The sequence below is a fragment of the Aspergillus nomiae genome (assembly GCF_001204775.2).
Source record: "Aspergillus nomiae NRRL 13137 chromosome Unknown contig00060, whole genome shotgun sequence".
Taxonomy (NCBI): domain Eukaryota; kingdom Fungi; phylum Ascomycota; class Eurotiomycetes; order Eurotiales; family Aspergillaceae; genus Aspergillus; species Aspergillus nomiae.
Genome location: NW_015378115.1, coordinates 77,127 through 94,867, shown reverse-complemented (window position 1 = coordinate 94,867; position 17,741 = coordinate 77,127). Strand labels below are relative to the sequence as shown.

The 17,741-nt window shown below is 51.4% G+C and overlaps 7 protein-coding genes across 7 annotated transcripts; 1 reads left to right on the top strand and 6 right to left on the bottom strand.

Moving 5' to 3' along the window:
* Positions 1-1,509: 1,509 nt before the first annotated feature.
* ANOM_003378 (uncharacterized protein) lies at positions 1,510-2,136 on the bottom strand (the record flags this gene model as incomplete). Its single annotated transcript, XM_015548635.1, has 1 exon — positions 1,510-2,136. The coding sequence occupies one exon, from the start codon at positions 2,134-2,136 to the stop codon at positions 1,510-1,512; it is 627 nt and encodes a 208-aa protein (XP_015409061.1).
* A 3,086-nt stretch (positions 2,137-5,222) lies between these two features.
* ANOM_003377 (uncharacterized protein) lies at positions 5,223-6,780 on the bottom strand (the record flags this gene model as incomplete). Its single annotated transcript, XM_015548634.1, has 4 exons — positions 5,223-5,953; positions 6,015-6,228; positions 6,291-6,347; positions 6,418-6,780. 4 exons carry the CDS (start codon positions 6,778-6,780, stop codon positions 5,223-5,225), a joined length of 1,365 nt encoding a protein of 454 aa, XP_015409060.1.
* A 1,760-nt stretch (positions 6,781-8,540) lies between these two features.
* On the top strand, positions 8,541-9,648 carry ANOM_003376 (putative oxidoreductase, 2OG-Fe(II) oxygenase family; the record flags this gene model as incomplete). Its single annotated transcript, XM_015548633.1, has 2 exons — positions 8,541-8,833; positions 8,886-9,648. 2 exons carry the CDS (start codon positions 8,541-8,543, stop codon positions 9,646-9,648), a joined length of 1,056 nt encoding a protein of 351 aa, XP_015409059.1.
* Positions 9,649-9,847: 199 nt separating this feature from the next.
* On the bottom strand, positions 9,848-11,059 carry ANOM_003375 (thioesterase family protein; the record flags this gene model as incomplete). Its single annotated transcript, XM_015548632.1, has 3 exons — positions 9,848-10,565; positions 10,641-10,881; positions 10,954-11,059. 3 exons carry the CDS (start codon positions 11,057-11,059, stop codon positions 9,848-9,850), a joined length of 1,065 nt encoding a protein of 354 aa, XP_015409058.1.
* Positions 11,060-12,491: 1,432 nt separating this feature from the next.
* ANOM_003374 (acyl-CoA dehydrogenase family protein) lies at positions 12,492-13,967 on the bottom strand (the record flags this gene model as incomplete). Its single annotated transcript, XM_015548631.1, has 3 exons — positions 12,492-12,665; positions 12,723-13,696; positions 13,844-13,967. 3 exons carry the CDS (start codon positions 13,965-13,967, stop codon positions 12,492-12,494), a joined length of 1,272 nt encoding a protein of 423 aa, XP_015409057.1.
* Positions 13,968-14,418: 451 nt separating this feature from the next.
* On the bottom strand, positions 14,419-15,653 carry ANOM_003373 (phosphotransferase family protein; the record flags this gene model as incomplete). Its single annotated transcript, XM_015548630.1, has 3 exons — positions 14,419-15,115; positions 15,167-15,462; positions 15,555-15,653. 3 exons carry the CDS (start codon positions 15,651-15,653, stop codon positions 14,419-14,421), a joined length of 1,092 nt encoding a protein of 363 aa, XP_015409056.1.
* A 382-nt stretch (positions 15,654-16,035) lies between these two features.
* ANOM_003372 (putative endoglycoceramidase) lies at positions 16,036-17,595 on the bottom strand (the record flags this gene model as incomplete). The annotated part of the gene is made up of 2 exons (XM_015548629.1): positions 16,036-17,064; positions 17,119-17,595. The coding sequence occupies 2 exons, from the start codon at positions 17,593-17,595 to the stop codon at positions 16,036-16,038; spliced, it is 1,506 nt and encodes a 501-aa protein (XP_015409055.1).
* Between the last annotated feature and the right edge of the window lie 146 nt (positions 17,596-17,741).

Genomic DNA, 17,741 nt, shown 5'->3' with positions numbered 1-17,741 from the left:
CTTGCGACATCGGTTACGCTCCGAGCAGGGATAAGCTACTTGATACGGCGATCTCTGGGGTTCCCCACTAGTAATGCGGGGGTGGAGCCGCGTGGTTAGAGCTGGAAGGGATAGTTGGAGCGACAGTCCAATGGCGTCAATTTGCGCCAGGTACCGTCGCTGCTGGAGGGCCGTGCGAGGAAACCTTGCCGATGCGATCTGGCGCGCCACGCCGTATTCATGACCCACAGGCTAGAGAGTCGACATGGACATGACCTCACCGTTAGTCTAGAGGGCTTTAGCTGTTCTGGGGAATTGTTACGATCCATGTATCTCTGGCAATGGTAGTAAGAGGTGTTTCGTCAAATGTGGTCATAACAACGAAATCCCTCGTGCAATTCACAATGGCATGGTCTTTTCCCTAACTTCTTGGACACCGTTATCGGCCTCTCTCGTTCTATCGTTCTCTGCTCCTTCGGTCGAAGGCCAACGCGCAGAGTTTCCACCGTAGAGCTAGCCAGAACGAGTCAACCTGCTCTGTCGCTTAGGGCTCAACAGGTAACTAAAGAGAGTCGACACAAAGAACTCGCTGCCGAGGTTCCCGGGACGGTACCCTAGTACTAACATTGACACTAAATACCGAGGGACTGACTTTTCCTCCTCTCCTTCATCAAGGATGAATCTATCATTGCGCGTCAATATCTCTCCCCATACCAGATCAATCATACGACAATTCAGTTACATCGGAAGCTTCCGACATGACTGCCATGGAACAACATTTTGTGGCGTCCATAGCCTCGGTCGATGTTGACTGAGCCTGCCGCCGCACCGTACGAGCTTTCCACCATCTCATTATCAAATCTACCGACGTTCATATCAACTCGATATTCGATCAATCCTTGGACTATGCCCCCATCATCATTAAGGCAGGCAACAACGAGAGCATTTGCATAGCCCTCATAGGCAGCGTCCGGATGAGTGTGTGACTAAGCGACAGATCTAGTGCCAACTATTCTGCTGCCAATTTCTCGGTAGCTATGCCAAGCTGTTGGATGGATCTCATTAAATCCCATTCCGATATGAGCCACAGCTGCCATACATCGTGATCTCTTATTAACGACTGCCGACACTTGGATTGATTCGCATGGTCCCGAAAAGGGGCTTTCGACATGAGGAGAGACTGTTCAAATATTCAAACCCTTTATCCGTCTGCTACAACACGATCACGACCATACAAACCGCTTCCAACGCCACCTGATCATATCTACTTCTGCACGCGGAACGAGAAAGTGCAGGACCCAAGGGATCAGTATTCTGTCCGTCCTGAGATCTATATATAACAGACCACGGCGTGGTCAATTTGTTCAACAGTAAAGTGGCACCTATATTCTCAAGATCTGCAATCTTCAGCATTTAGATAGTCCTTCCGTACGATGAAAACCTACCATTGAGATCCTCATCTGAATATGAATTAACCTCTAGTGGTGACGCAGCTACCAGGTCAAAGCCTTCAAGCCAAATTCTTGATTTTCAAGCTCCAATTACCTCCCATCCCAGACGAGTCGATAGGCACCGCGATACTGCCCCCAGAGGCTTTATGTCTCTAAGAGAGAGATCAACAGCTGTCCTGTAACAGCCAATGGCCCTCGCACTTCCGAGTTTACTAATATCGGTCCAAGACTTCAGAGTGCTCAGCTCGATACCCGACAAGGTGGTCTTAGCGGTCAAAGCGGAGTTGAGTCCAATCTCATGTACGTTAAGGGAAAACCAGTGTTCGACAGATGATGCCCAACATGTGGGGGATACAGCGGCTGGTGCGGCGTCGACATTGACACTGATGGTTCGTCCATGCGACCATAATAATTTGACTTCGGTATACCCAGCGACTGTGTTGAACGCAGCAATGGGTGTAACTGTCCCGGTCCAGAAATTCAACAAGGCGATAGCCTCCCCCTTTCGATATATTTTCTTGGTCATAGCGGAAGAAGTGTAGACGGAATAGACCCACTCAGAGCCACTTATGCAATGTTTGGTCGTTATAGGGAATACATTTAATGATGTAGGGTATTGGACAAATGAGTCGATCCCCGAGGTCTCAGGAGCCGCCAGGGTGTTGTAGTTGGAAATGATCTGCTGTTTAGCCTTTAAAGAAGCCATTTCCAGAAGGGTCTGCCGGATCCGAGCTTGGACCTGGGGAAGTTGGTGCAGAATGATTGTGGTTGGGGCGGAGTGTCCCAATAGTTACGACAGGTAGATCTGAGTTCGTGTACGTGAGAATCTGCCTCACCCTATCCAGATTAAGCCATGTGTTTTTATCAATCAGAATGGCTTTGTACTGAGGGCCATCTGGAAAAGAATGCTTGTTCTTGGCTTCGTGGAGTACTCTGCAATCAGCTCTGGGATGTTCGATCAGCGACATTGTTCTAGATCAGGTTCTGTATCTCCAGTGGTCTCACCTAGTAAGTATAACTAGCATCGTTTTACCGAGTATTATCCATGTTGCCGGTACACCTTATTCGATATTCAGAATGGGTAAATCGACCGATGGACTACCTGTTCGCAGAACTTGATGAGTGTGTGCCATAGAGATACAAATGAGCCACTGAGGCTGACGCAGACCCTACTCATCCGCAAATCCATTATTCGAGGAGCCGAGCGGCATGAAAGGCGCAAAATTAGGTCGCACATTCGATGGAGAGTCGCAGTATGGAAAGCCATGGGTGACTGTGTGGCTGACGTCAATTGTATAACCCAACTTCGCTGGTCCCAGAAGCAAGTTCCAGGCAACGCCACATGCCTTGCGCATGTAAGCGCCCTCGGAGAGTCAATAGCAGCTGTGTAAAGCTGTAGGCGCGGTTTCAGATCGAGGTCATCAGTGAATCTTTTCAATCATTGGACACGGTAGTCGATATACAAGTCTGTGGCAGTAAAGTAGAGATCGTGGCCAATTTTTATTGCAAATTCATCATCGCCTGTTCATGTGGTAGCCTCTCTGACAATCTACAATAGATTTGGATTCAAACTGCAACCCCGACGTCTCTTGAATTATTCCAGGAACCCGTGGTTCCAATATTGCGTCGAGTCTAACTCAGGTGAGTCTTCGAAAGCAGATCCACACCCTTAACCTATACACAGTGGAAATGGTTACGCATAGGTTGTGGGTACAAGAAAAATGCAAGAGCTAAGATTTTATTCCTCACCCAGGACATCTGGTCTACATTCTAATTTAGATGCTTATTGGCGATATGGCTCATCAACGTGTCGGACACAGCTTTGGATTTATGCGTCCTCTTTTTTACAGCAAGCATCATGATGATGCACGGGTTAATCTTGTATCTGGAACCACATGCCATTAGGGTCAACATCAGAAACATCTACGTTCGGTTCCATGGCAGAAGGCCCCTCAGTGATGAAGGTCGCGATAATAAACCACCACTCAGCCCCTTCATTGACTAGTATATTGCTCAGAATGTGGAGGAATAATGGCGCGAGCGGCGGAATACACGGAAGCTTTAGGACGCAGAACTAGTGGCTAGTTGTATGCATGTACCCCTCCCTCACTCCAGCTGAGCATAGCTCCACCAATGATCAGATCGCCATGTACGTTGCATAATAGGTCTGACCGCATGAAAACTCGAAACTCTACAAACTGCTTTGAGTACAAATAGGCTGAGTAGACCCTTGTTTCCCTTGCCCCCGACATCTACGCCTCACACTGAGGACGGCCCATAATGCTAACAAATCGCTCTACCATACTGAGTATCATGTACCAAGACCATGGGTGAGAGCCTTGAAGAGTTTTGGTCATACGGGGGTCTACCGTGATCTATGCGGACCGTGCCTCTCTCCAACACAGTTCAGTTTGGCTTCATGTACCTAGAAAAACCAATTGAGGGGCTATCGACTTAGTATTTTGAACACCATCTGCAAAGAGGCCACTAATGCACTCTCGACAGTTGGAGGGGAGACGATTAGCATATTTGCTTGGTGCCACATCATTCTGCACCGTGCATGCCGCGCTAAATCAGGCAGAAACGAGGTCATATGCATGTGTCATTGGTCGGAGCAGTTGTTGGTCTATCATATATTCAAGCAAATCAGACCCTATTTAGTCTATTGGCCTGGCTATTTAATCTGCCTCGTCGCGCAAAGTCAAGTTAGATCCTGTTGCAACCTCCCAATTCCCTAAAGTGAAGCACGGCACATTGAACAAACGAGAAAATGGTGCGTTGCGCACCACAAGTTCGATATCCAGATCTTTTTCTAACCTTACCTGTATGATAGCCTGCCTACTCACGCGAGGAGATCGCTAAATGGAAGGAGGAGTTCCAGAAGCTGGTGAGTGCATGCGATCGATCTGTACAAGCTCTGCTAATGTCAGTAAACATCATAGAACAAGGACTATGATGGTAAGTCCGTTACTCCGTGAACTACTGCCTGCAATATCTGACACATTTCTATCTGCTAGGTTATATCGATCCTTATGAGCTCATTGGTATTGCAAACGAAAAAGGCCTAGGCATGACCGGCGAAGAGGGTGTAGCGTGGGTCAAAAAGCTGGACTTTGACGGCGATGGCAGAGTTTCATTCGGTGGTATGTTACCTCCCACCTGCACGTCCATCCTGCGACAAAGCTCGCTCGTGCTTACTCAATTCAACAGAATTCCTCGCAGCGTTTGGTCAGAAGAACCAGAGCAGCAGCTAGGCACACATTGAGAGGGAGGATCAAGGAACTCGGCATGATATCGAATATCATTTTCGATACTAGGTTTATAGACGAGCCTGTTTATTACCTAGGGTCTAGCGCTCGAGTTACACCACTGTCTCAGGGTACTTGTAGCATCCTCGAATAATTTACTTGCAGTTTCAAGTGTTATAATATTGGTGGGGAGGTGGCCAAGCATCAGCTGTCTACTAATCATCAAGGCGACAACAGTCCCATGCGCTACCTGGTTATCATTTTCGTAGTTTGTGCATCCGATAGTGGTCCTATACACTAATACGTCCAGGATCGAGAGTACACTCCGGAATCCATGTAGTTGTTAGCACAGATTTGATGTTCTTGTATATCTTTGTTATCTGAAGATGACATTAATATATTCACGCCTAATGCCCTACTGTGACAACGCTCTTCCTGGAGGCAACGGAAATGTGAAAGCATTTTATTGGTTGAAGAATGGTGAAATACTAGTTGGTCAATCTGCCACAATGCCACACTCTGTTCGTTGAATGTTATCTGAGTCTTACTCTGAATCTTCCAATTCCTCTGGTTCGGTCGGCTCAGGCTCTGCTCTCAGTCCTTGCTCGATCACAAGCGCCTCGGAAAGACTCATATTCCTACATTCGACAGCACGTCTCAGTATCTCGGTACGCAGGTGGTCATCAAGGGGCGGTTTGGTGCCCTTTGCCGAGTGGGCCATAATACGAAGACCATCGAGAAGAAGGTCCGACGGGCCAATGTGGTCCCAGTCTACCTCCTGGATCTCTTGGCCCTCCTTATTATCCGTAGTTTCTTGGGTGGCCATGAGCTGTCGGGGGCTGCCTCGCCAGTTCGGGTCTATATAACCATTCATGGAGTCGGCACTGCCGATGACCATTTCAATCCATGTCAGAGCCCAGCCGCCATTCTTCGCCCACTCCGTGAAGCCCTCCGGGTCAGTGATGGCCAGCCATGCTACCGAGAATCCCGCCGATAACAGGGGCCCTACGCCCGGCACAAGACCCAACCCTGCGGAGACCACGGTCTCGATGAGGTTGAGCAGAAACGAATTTCGGGGCGGCACCGGCTTCCAGATGACATCCACGGCGAAATTCGCGTTGATGAAATTAATGAAGTCAAAACTCAGATTGGGGCGCACGTGTGGCGTTAAATGCCCCGTCGCGATGTCGCCGATTTCTCGTATGACAATGAGCTTTTCTCGCCAGATATTCGTCACTCGTAGCCTCGGTGTTAGGGCGAGCAGCTTGATGCATTCTTCAACAACCACCTCGTTAGTATTTCATCAGGTCCGGCAGACATCCCTAGATGCACTTACCTTGCACGTTGATTCCTAGACTGTGGCCCCACGCAAAGCCTACTCCGAACTCCGGGGTGAACTCGTGACTAAGAAATCGGTTTATTCTTGGACGCCAAATCTCCCGCGCTGATTGATGGTAGAAGTTAATCTGGACGTAGGTGCAAAGCTGGGGAAAGTCCTGGTCGGCTTGCTGGGACAATGGAAAGTAGATGGCCCGAATGGGCGTGACGAGCTAGGGAGTACGCGGTAGGTTAGGTTCAATACACGTCGCTATTGTCCTTAGCAATGGCTTACATCAATCCATATCCACTGTTCTTGTTCCGTCGGCAGAGGACAGGGATGCACCCGAACCTAGCCAGATCAGCCTCTACTTGCTACTCAACGTTGATTGAATACCGTTCTAGGCGCTCCGAAAACTTACCTTCTGGGCCCCTCCGCGGTCGCGATCCCTGAATTCGGCTGGGTTTCTCTCCAGTGGGATCTGGGCCCAGCGGCGGATATTGTTGTTGCTGCCGTAGCTCACAGGGAGATGGCTCCAAAATCCGAACCAGGTCCTGGGTACCCCGGATGGCCTTTCACGCAGGTACTGAGATCGAGGGCCGCGATGATCGGGCTCTGGAAGACCACGGACCTCTCGTGCCATGGCCTCATTGGTAACCCACTCAATGAGAAAATGAGAATAAAAATGGTTCGCATTATCAGCGTCGAAAAAGCCGAGGTTGTTGCTAAACCGTAGGCTTGATCGCTGGAAGTATACTTCCCCTTCCGGATGTGCTGCTGCCATGGTGGATCGGGACCTTAAGAGACGATGTCAAATCGAAAGAGATGGGCAGCACAGGATGCCACATCGCCAAATTTATAAGAAATTCACAGCTGGAAAAAGGTAAGGGGGAGGGGGGAAGGAAGGGGGGATGAATATCGCCATCAATCTGCAATGTTCAGCTTGAGCAGGCAGGATGTTACCACCGCCATCACATCAGTCAATATATGCAATCGCAAGGATTATGCGGCGGCTTGATTGGTTCTGACCTGCATTTGATCTGAGGCGAGCTGAACCCAAATAATATATCTAAAGGAAGCACTGCAGTTCAGCAGCACCACACCTCAAGTGGGCGTAGTTGTGATTGGGGCCTGGCAATGCACCCGCCGTTGCTTTTCTAGGATGTATCGGCGATGGCGAGCCACAGAGACCCATATCTATGCATCTGAACAGACTGGTGAGGCACCACCATGGTAACGCTTCATAATAAACGAACACTGTATCAGCCCTTAGCCACGTTGAATCATAATCTGCATGGATAGTGGAGGGAGGAGCACCTGGAGAATTTACGCTGCATAGCACGACCACGTAAGTGACGCGACCATCCCCTCCTTTTCCGGGTTGTCGTTCTGACCCATCACGACCAACCGATGTGAAACACGAGCTGTGTCTTACTATAGCTGTTTATACTCTCTTTTTTGTGCGATACCTTTGAGAGAGGTACCTTTGATCTTGTCCTTTCTGGGCGAGAAGGTGAACGGGTTTGGGAAGGAGTTGAGGGTGATTAGGGCTGCTACAAGACGGATTGGCTCACTGGTTTCATGCCAAGCCGTTTTGCCTCCAGCTGTAAGTCTGCTCAAGACACTCGTGAAGGTCCCAATGCATATTACTAACGATTCGTCATCCGGTGGAGCAAAACATAATATCCCAAATCTCGTTGGTTTCTCGCTCGTGACTTTATATAAATTAATTAGCGGCTGAGACCGCGTAACGCACCCACGTTACATCACGTACTCCATGTGGGCAGGGGGAAGCCAAAGATGACTGGAGGAGTGAACTGATAAATAGGCAGAATGATTCCGAGCTCTAGAATCGGTATAGTGGTCAGGGGAAAGCCTCGAGTCGGGTAACTTGCATGACTCGGGCAGCTGGGGAAGAGTAGCGGATCAGCGTCGATCCCGTCTTCAACGGGGGGTACAGAGTAGTGTATTTAGCGTGTACGAGCTGCGCTAGGGTGCCATGATTGCAATCTCATAGGGTCAACATCCTAGGTAGGCGAGATGTGGCTAGATAAAGAATCGGATCAAACCTGGGCGGCAATTCGCGCTAATTGCAGTCTGCCTCTTTCTGCCTTGCCTTGTTTCGGAGGCATGGGTCAGTGCAGCTTGGTGGAATGGCCTCGTCCCGTAGTAATTCAGCTCATTGGACTAATTCTTAGTACTAGAGGTTCAACATTGTACTTTCATTGTTCCATATACCACCATGGCACGCCATGACGTTGACAGCCAGTCGCATGTTACCCCATCCCGAAAGTGGCGCCAGGGCTTGGGGCTCTTTTTGTACTAAGAAACCAACCACATCTACTCAGCGCGAATGTGAATGGACGGTATAGACGAACAGTGTGTCCTCCCCTCGTCAATGTCAGACTGTTACCTTGAGTGTAGTTGCCGTATTTTTTATTGTGTAAGGGGCATTGCTCTCTTTCACTCTATTCAGTCTATACTAATATATATATGTCGCGTAATGCCGCATCTTTACTAGGTAGTATCAGTACCTCAGCAGCAATGCCAACGTCCAAGCTTTTTGCGCAATGCCCACCTTTCCCTTCGGATCTGTCCGTAGTTCCCCTAACGAGAGTTTCTCTCTCAGCACTGGAGCGCAATTGTCCAGCAGAGGCACAGAAGCTCCTTTCAGCATGTCAAGAGTGGGGTTTCTTTCTGCTGGACATGAGAGATTCGGACCAAGGAACTGCAATGATGCAGGACGCAGAAGAAATGTTTGATCTCACAGTCGACCTGTCAGAGATGGACTACGAAACCCTGAACAAATATCACCACGAACCACCCGATTTTACACGGTATGTGCTGCTTCTGCTATCTTCTGTCGCACCTTGCTAACGAGCCAATCAGGTATAAATCCCTTGGCACCACGAAGACAGAGCCCGGAAAATTCGACCACATCCACGTCTATTCGCTTGCCCAGGATGATGTGCTAGGGAATGCTTCCTTGGAGACCCAGCTCCCGCACCCAGAGACCATCACTCGCAAGAAGGCCCAGACCAGGGACTTTATATCCCGCAGCCACGCCGTGTTGCATCGTGTTCTCGGCAGCCTAGATACCGCACTCGGCATTACCCCCGGAACCCTGTCAGCGATGTGTCCGTCGACTGAACCCTCTGGCACCCTCGTCCGTCTCATCTGGACCCCTCCCAGCACCGAGGAGCCCAATTACGGTCAAATCTCCTTTGGCGGTCACACCGACATGGGCATCATGACGCTACTCTTCAATGTCGCGGGGGGGCTCCAAGTCCTCCCCCCGGGCGCGGCCAATGTGCACGAGAACTGGCAGTTGATCCGCCCGGAGCCTGGCTGTGCAGTCGTCAATGTCGCGGATACCCTCGAGCAGTGGACTGGGGGACTCCTGCGCAGCTCCCTTCATCGCGTCGTGACGGCCCCTGGGGCCCAGGCGATGGTCCCGCGGAGAAGTGTGGCGTATTTGCTGCGGCCGAGACAGGATGCGTCGTTGGCACGCTTTGTGGGAGGGATTGTACCGCCGTTGAAACCTGGGGAGCAGAATGAGACAAGGTCGGTGGATGAATGGAATGAGTGGAGGTCGAGGCAGATTATGAAGGGGCAGTTGAAGAATGAGCATAAGAGTCAAGGGGAGAATTGAGATCGCAGGTGGGTGAAGGATCCGCGACTTTAGCGACACAGGGGCGGGCATAGGTGGCTGCTAAGGAAATAGAAACATCGTATATAGGCTGGCACATAGAATTTGCGACGCATACTATTTCATCTACAATTGAGGGTTTAGCCACCGTCACTATGTAACGAGTCACATTTGCAGCACACTGATAACCCCGACGGCAAGTTTACAACTTCTGCATCTTAGAAGCCGGAGGAATCAGGACCGCTGTCTGATGACTGATCGCAATCAAATCCATCTTCTCGTCAAACAACAAAACCTCCATATCCATCCGTCCATTCAGAATGCGCTTGCATTCGTTTCGCAGGTAAAGCCAGCGAACGCCCTCCGGAGGCAGCCGTTGCTTGATCTCCGTGGACAACATCAACGAGACATTGACCATTCTGGCCTTGAGCCTCTTTGAGCCGTCATCCTCCAGCGCTCTCCAATCTTCTCGGCCTTCCCGGCGCGCGTTCTGCTGCTGTTCGGCAAACTCGAGTGTGGCCGCTATGCTTCCTGTCGATGGCTTGCCTTCTATGGGCGGGAAAAGATTTTCTTGGATTGGAAGCGGCATATCCACGATGAATTGAATCATCTCATTGGTCCAGCGCGCATAGGTATCGGTTCCTGCCCCTTTCCGGACCAGAGAGCCCTGTGGGTGGCAATCCCAGCCCGGTTCAATCCATTGCTCGATGAAAGTGGCTTCGCCCCGTGGGGTCCTTGGGATGAAGGCCTTGGCGTAGGAATGGCCCCGTCGAAACCCATCGGGGTAGAAGGCGCAGTGGTAGGAGATCCAGTCGGGATGGCTGTCGGTCGCGAGTTTCGTCAGGTCTATGGGTTTGGGCTCCGGTGAGGGACGCCAGCCTGTTTGAAGCGTTACGCCTTCGATTGAAAAATTGGTGATTCTGACAGCCCCACCATTCTTGTCAGTGCTTTGTCTTCATTCCATTTCTTGCCAACATATGCAGGCGTCTACGCACACCAGATCCGCCGAAGTCGTCAACTTCTCACCCTGGAATGACTCGACACGCAAGGTGGACCATCCCTTGCCAACACTGACCTCCCGCAAAGTCATTGTCATCGGCTTGGTAGGGAACACGGGCCGATAGAACTGCACCACCGCTGAGCGAAGATCCACCTGATGCTGCATCTTCGGATGGTGGCGGGCATAGTGGAGGGCATATTTGGCCATTGCACAGGCGATATAGCCTCCGATCGTCACTGTCACCGAGCCCGACGAGTCAGTTCACTCTCAAAAACAAAAGTCCTGGAGGAGGCAGGATGTCTGAATACCATTGCCGATGCCAATGTCCGAGGGGAGCTGCAGCGTGGTTGAGGGGCCGGTGGACAGCGGAAAGTCCAAGGCTTGGGACAGACTCGTGGGAGGAGGCGGAGCCATGATGGACATCCAAGTAGAGGTTTTGTTCTGAATTGTAACACAACAAATACTTCGCAGGTCCTGAATATATCCGAGCGAGGAAACAGAAACAGAAAAAGGAAAAGAAAAGAAAAGAAAAGGAAAAGGTAATGGAAAAATGGGGTCGGAGTGGAAAGACCGAAGGAATGAAGCAACAAAGAAACATCCCTGCCAGACCCTGGTCTAGCGTACGACGCCTCCGCTTTTCCTCGTTTCTTTGTATTGCCGTTGCTCAACACAAAGTTGTTGTTTGTTTTTGTCCGCGTTGGCAAGGTCCACCTCCCGCCATCGACTCCGTCAACAATGAGACGTTTATTCGGCAATCAACAGTCATTGCACATATGGAAGATGGTTGAAGTAGTCGTATTTTTAGACTTATTCAGGCCGCATGATTACTCCAGCGACGGAGAATCCTGCGGAGGGGATCGCATCGTGGTATATCCACATAGTCACTGCGACGATGTTTGATGCGGTCGAAGCTGATGTAGGCGAGAGTTGGAGAAATGGAATCTCCCTGGAGAGATTATCTGTGGGAAGCTGTACGGCGTGGCAGCCATGGTAGTATAGTGATAGACATTTCGATCTATACTCTTATCAGAAGTCATCAACGTAGGGGAATAGGGACTATATCTCACGGCAAAGGAACGTTGCTGAAGAATTCAAGGATTGTCTCGAGGGCCAACTTCGTGACCACCTGGGATGTGGGTCGACACAGCCGAGTTGCTGCAAGAGTCGCGTCTTTGAATTTCACATCCACCGCCCTGTTTTGTGCAGTATCACCAGGCATGTGGCGCCATACATTGCCGGGGTCGCGGCGGGGCTTGGGCTTCGGTGAGGCTGTGCATCGCGATTCTCCGCAACTGTCTTCTGCTTCCAGCGGACGGAAGTAACCCTGTAACAATCGCAGGTGGTCCACAACCAGGCTATTGGTCGGACATACAGGCGTGTCCTGGAATGGGCCCGAAGAATAGCCCGAATAGACAATGTTCCAGGTGGCTGTATTTGCGGCTCTGGAAGTTCCTCTTGCACTTTACGTTGAGACCCCAGAGCGGATAATTCCAGGGCGAACATGATTTAAACAAAGGAGAGTACATCCACACAAGTATCTCACGAGGATAGGAGCCGTTATTCGCGTGTCCACCGTTGCTGTTGTTGACGCCGTTGACGCGTTGCCCTCGTTTCAAGTCTCGTGATGAGGTGGCCCCAGGCACCAACCAGAAGTCACTTTGCGATGCATTTCATCCTCCAGCGTCCGGTGTGGCAATGCATCCCCTCACTGCGCCTCTGATGTCTTCTATTGACCATGTTTGCCTATTCGTGACCAATCATGATAAGAGGGGATATTCAATCAATCGTGGATACTGGATGGGTTGATTCGTGGAGGATACACTCAGGTACATGAACTGAAGGTTATCTACAGCTTTGTCTTTCCCTTTCCACGCCCAGCCTCTCCCTTAAATCCAAACAAATACGCTGCGACCTTGCGGATCTGGATTTCCTCTGCACCTTCCGTGATACGATAGCGGCGGAAATGTCGATAGATGTGTTCGAAGGGATAGTGGCGCGAGTACCCATCACCACCATGAATCTATCAAGTCAGCCTCACCAAGAATCAAGCAAGAAACCAAAGAAGGGGAAGCAATACCTGAATCGCTTGATCGGCGGCCTGGCAGCACAACCGATTCGCCCAGAAATTACACATGGCCACTTTATCACTCAACTGCCTCTCGATCGCAATCCACGCCTGATCCGTTGACTCAGCCACTACGCGATCCATGTCCCAACTCGTCTTCAGAATCAACAACCGCAACATCTCCACCTGTGTCATGAGCTCGACAACCGGAAACTGCACCGCCTGGTGATCTGCCAACTTCTTTCCCTCCCCCCAGATGGTCCGACTGCGTGCGCGCTCAATGGCACGTTCGAGACAAAACTTGGCCGCTCCGCACGAGCTCGCCGCCTGTCGGATGCGGTTCTCATGCACAAAGGTCTGCGCAATCGCCAACCCTTGGTCGACGACCCCGAGAACCGCCGACTCGGGCACCCAGACCTCGTTCAAAGTCACCGTCGCGTGGTCTGTGGGCATATTAAACGTCCACTCATAGCTCGCAATCTCCACCCCTTCTGTCTCCCGGGGAACCAGGAATGCCGTGATGCCCTTCGCCGATCCATCCCGGCCAGATGTCCTCGCGAAGATGATCATATGGGTGCAGTGATGCGCGCCCGTCTGCCACTTCTTTGCGCCATTGATTTTGAACCCGCCTGGAACACGCGTCGCCGTCGTCGACATGAAGGTCGCGTCGCTGCCGTGGTCGGGCTCGGTGAGGCCGAAGGTGGTGCGGAATTCTCCGCGAAGTCGCGCGGGGATGAGGGTACGTTTTTGCTCTGCGGTGCCGAAGTGGTGAAGCATGAGGACATCCGGGAAATTTCCAATGATGCTGTGTTCGTTCTGCAGGTCATTGGCGAGCCCTAGACCCCCGCCGTACGTGGGGTGTGAGGCCATGTGGAAGCGCGTAGCGGACATCCATAGGTTGGTATCGGGGTGGCCTTGTCCACCGTAGATTTTGGGGAGAGCAAAGCGGAAGAATCCGGCTTCGTCCGCGAGATGGCGGGCTTTGCCTGGTGTTTTGTTAGCATCGTACTCTTGTTGAAGGTGACCGAGCTGAAGACGGGCATTGGTAGGGCTGGGAAGGGATGGATGTACCTAGTAAATCCTCCCACTCTTGGGATGGAAGGCCACCCTGAGCCCAATCCGTCCGGGCATACTCGCGCCGATGATCAAAAAACGGTTGTTGTCTCCGGAGTGTTGGAGAGGAAGGATGGTCGAGTTGATGAACTTGTCAAGGGAGTCAAGGTGGGCGACTAAGGGGGCAGGCAGGTCAAAATTCATGGCTGTCCAAGGGATAGTTTTTATCACGTTTCCTATCTATATTGTGTTAAGGCGTACGGAAGTTTCGTAACCATAATAGTTCGTTATAGCTGGGCTTGATGGATATCCACATCTACCCCAGATTCCGCTCCGCACGGTGTGGTTCAACCCCGCAGCCCTACCTCGGTCCCTCATCGGCCGCTCGGCTTCTCTGCTTGAATTGGGCCAAGTCTGTTAACTTTCTAATACAAGTATGAATGACTTGGTGACAAAACTAGGGTCCATCCAGCGTGTTTGGATACGATGGTCGGTTCGAAGTCGTCTTCGTTTATGGCTGCTGTGTTGGATGTGTCTATCGGGGATTCGAGTAAATCCTTGAACTATTGGGCCGCTAGCTACGCGGAAGCATGCTTGTATATAGAACAAACCACTCTCGCTTTATTAGAAGTCTAGAAAGCTTGAGCAGTGGTATTTACAGCTTCTTCTCTCGGATGTAACTCTCGCGCAGCTTACTGACCGTTTCCCACATTATCTGCGCTCTTGATTCAAGGCTGTCCGCCCATTCTTTCGCGCCCGGGCTCTTGGATTGGCCTGTCACGTATCGTGCTGTTATCCCTTGTGCGATGACACAACCTCGAAAGTGAGCGAATGCAATACCCCAGTCGAGGTCCGACCTCGCCTCGTATCCTGATTCGTGATACCACCTCAAACACTCCTCTAGACTAGGAAGGCCTGGGATACAATTCCTAGCCTGGTCACGGAGTACCGGTGCACCTGGTCCAGACTCTTGGAAAATCGGGGACAGAAGGTTAACAATATCCGATAAAGGGTGCCCGATGGTTGCCATCTCCCAGTCTAACACCCCGATTACCTTTGGCTCTGTTTTGTGAAAGACGATATTATCGATCTTGAAGTCCCCGTGGACGATGGTGGAGCGATCTTTAGGCTGATTCGTCTTGAAAAAGCCCGCAATTTCCTCCAGGTGTGGAAGGTCACCAATGGGTAGATTCGTTTTGACATTCACTGCCCTTGACTGGCTTTTGGCTATTGCTGTAAAAGTTCGAATCTGGCGATCATAGAAGTTATTATTCTTACCCAACCCCCCTAAGCCGACCGCATTATAGTCGAGGGTATGCAGCTTGACCAGAGTTCTCACTGCATCCCGCCACCTATTTCCGGTCAGCCTGTGGCACAAGGTCATATGAATATTGGAGCTTTACATCTCCTGGCGTTGTTCAGCGGTCACTCCGGGCATGTACGGATCTGTAATAAATCGGCCGTCCAAGAACTCCATAATGTAGAACGCGGTGCCGATTACCGTCGGATCTTCGCATAAAAGATAGACTTTGGGCACTGGAACCTCGGTCTTCTCAAGGGCGTGCAGGATCCGATATTCGCGGTCTACCTGGTGGGCCGTTTTGGAAATGATCTCGCCTGGTGGCTTTTTTCGAAGCACATATCGTCGGGATTTCGCATCTGTGAGTAGGTACGTTGGATTGGACTGGCCAAATCCAAACTAAAGCCCACAAAAACGACAAAAAAGAATATTTAACTCCTGTTCATCCTCTGTGACGGCGGTATAGCATAGTCCGGGGGTAAATTAGGTACCTGCTTCAGATCCAGCGGTGGCGTTATTTCCAGGTTGTGTTGCCCAATATAGTTTTCTAGGGCACCCAGGTCAATGAGCTGCCTGACGGGACCGGCCATCATGCCCTTCTCGATGCTTATTACTCGCTGCCTCTAGATCCCCGATGCTCTGCTGTGCGTATATAAACTTATATTAACCCCGCTTGGCGCCCTCGGCTAGCAGGAATTACCCCGCATTGGTGCTAATCCCCTCGGGCGTGGAGATACCGGCCGTGGTTGACCTTCCCGCACGGCCTCGGATGGAACCCTGGGTCAGGGTGTCACTTAGCCCCCCAAAGCTTCATGAATAGCAACGACTTAGTAACTAAGGAGTTCTCTTGCACAGGAAGATCCCAGCAAAGGAGCATCGCTGCAGTCAAGATATACACATTATATTTGGACGCTAAACCTAACTACACTATTTTGAGTACTTAGGTTTCCTAAAGGCAAACTATCGATGATGTTATTTACGGGTCACAGTGACAGAGATCTCGGTGGCATCCTTGACACTGTCCGATGTAAACAACGCCAAGGTACGCTTGTCAACTTCGTGCTGGACCAAGCTACCCTCGGGCGAGACCTGGACGCTATATCCATTGGGGAACGTGGATGGGGGCAGGATGACCTCGGTGGGCGCGTCGATGGCGGGATCAGATGTGAACTTCAGCTCCAAGGTGGCTGAACTCTCAGAGAAGCTGAAGCTCTTTGGGGTGCCCGCGACAGCCGCCGGGTATGCACGGCTGTAGTGCGTGGCTAGCTCAGGGTATGCCTGACCAGACGTGCCATTGTACAGGTTTTCGTACGCCCAGCCGATCCAGGAAACCATCTTTTCGTCGGTCGCGGACATGGCGTCCGCAAGGTCCTGCATTTGCTTATCGTCGCCCATCCAGAACGTGAGCTCGGTCAACACACCGGTCGTCCGAAGGCGCTCGTTGTCCTTGCGACGGTTGTCGAGCGTGTTGGAGATCGAGCCCATCTGCGGCGGGCTGTAGTAGTGGAACGAGTGCACCGACTTGGATCCGTCCCCGAGAGGGACGTCGTTGAAACCGGACAAGACGTCGAGGGTGGCGCCTTCGAACCAGATGAGCGTGTCATTGTCGACCGTACGGATCTGCTTGGTTGCTCGGTTCCAGAGCCCTTCCATGACCTTGTGGTCGGCAACGCCAGGCACCAGCAGTGTCGGATCGGCCCAGGTGTCGCCCACCCACGGCTCATTGAGCAGGTTATATCCGACGATATTGGTCGTCTGCACATACTCGGACGCCAGCTTCTTCCAGTACGCCGCGAACGCATCGCCCAGCCCGTCGTAATTGTTGTACAACCGCCCAAATGCATTGCCTATCGCGACCGACGTGTAGCTCAAAGCCCAATCCACAGTGCCGCACAGCGACTCCGGTGTGGGGAAGCCACGGTCATCCACAGGGAACGGCGTTGTCTTGAGGGGATACGGATACATCTTCCCGCTCGAGACCCAGTCCTTCTGCACAAACCACTACCAAGCCATGTCAGCATCAACCGAGCGAATTTGCTCCCTACGGTTACTTACGTCCGGTGCACCGTTGCCACAAAGTTGCCGCGCCAGGCAGTCCTGATGCACATCCACCAAGACATAAAGACCATGGTCCTCAGCCATCTTGGTCTGCTGCTTCATGATATCCAGGAAGGTCTGGTTGTACTCGCCACGCACAGGCTCTGCACCAGCCCAGCTGTGGCCCAACCGCACAATGTTCAGACCCAGATCATGCAGGTTTTGGACATCTTGCTCGCCGAAGGAGGAGACGCCAGGCACCCACTCCAAGGGCCGATGCCATGGGGGCTCCTTCATCACTACATTGGTTCCGTGGAAGAACCGCGTACGGCCGAATTCGTCAACAATTTGATGCGTGTCTTGATTGACCTGCTTGATACGCGACATGCCTGGATGAGCCTTGTACCAGCCCTCGGCATCCTGAGCCAACACACCCGCCGAAGGTGTGCCGACCACCGCGAACAGCGATACAAGAGAATTGCGAGAAAACAGCATTCCAATTGAAGGATTGAGTCAATCCCGAGGGGTTATCAAAGAAAAGAAGAACGAGGTGGAGAGGGAGTGTCGATCCGGATCAAGGGTCTACAGAGAGGTTATATATCAATGGCCAGTTCTCCTTTTTGCATAACGTAAAGCAGGGT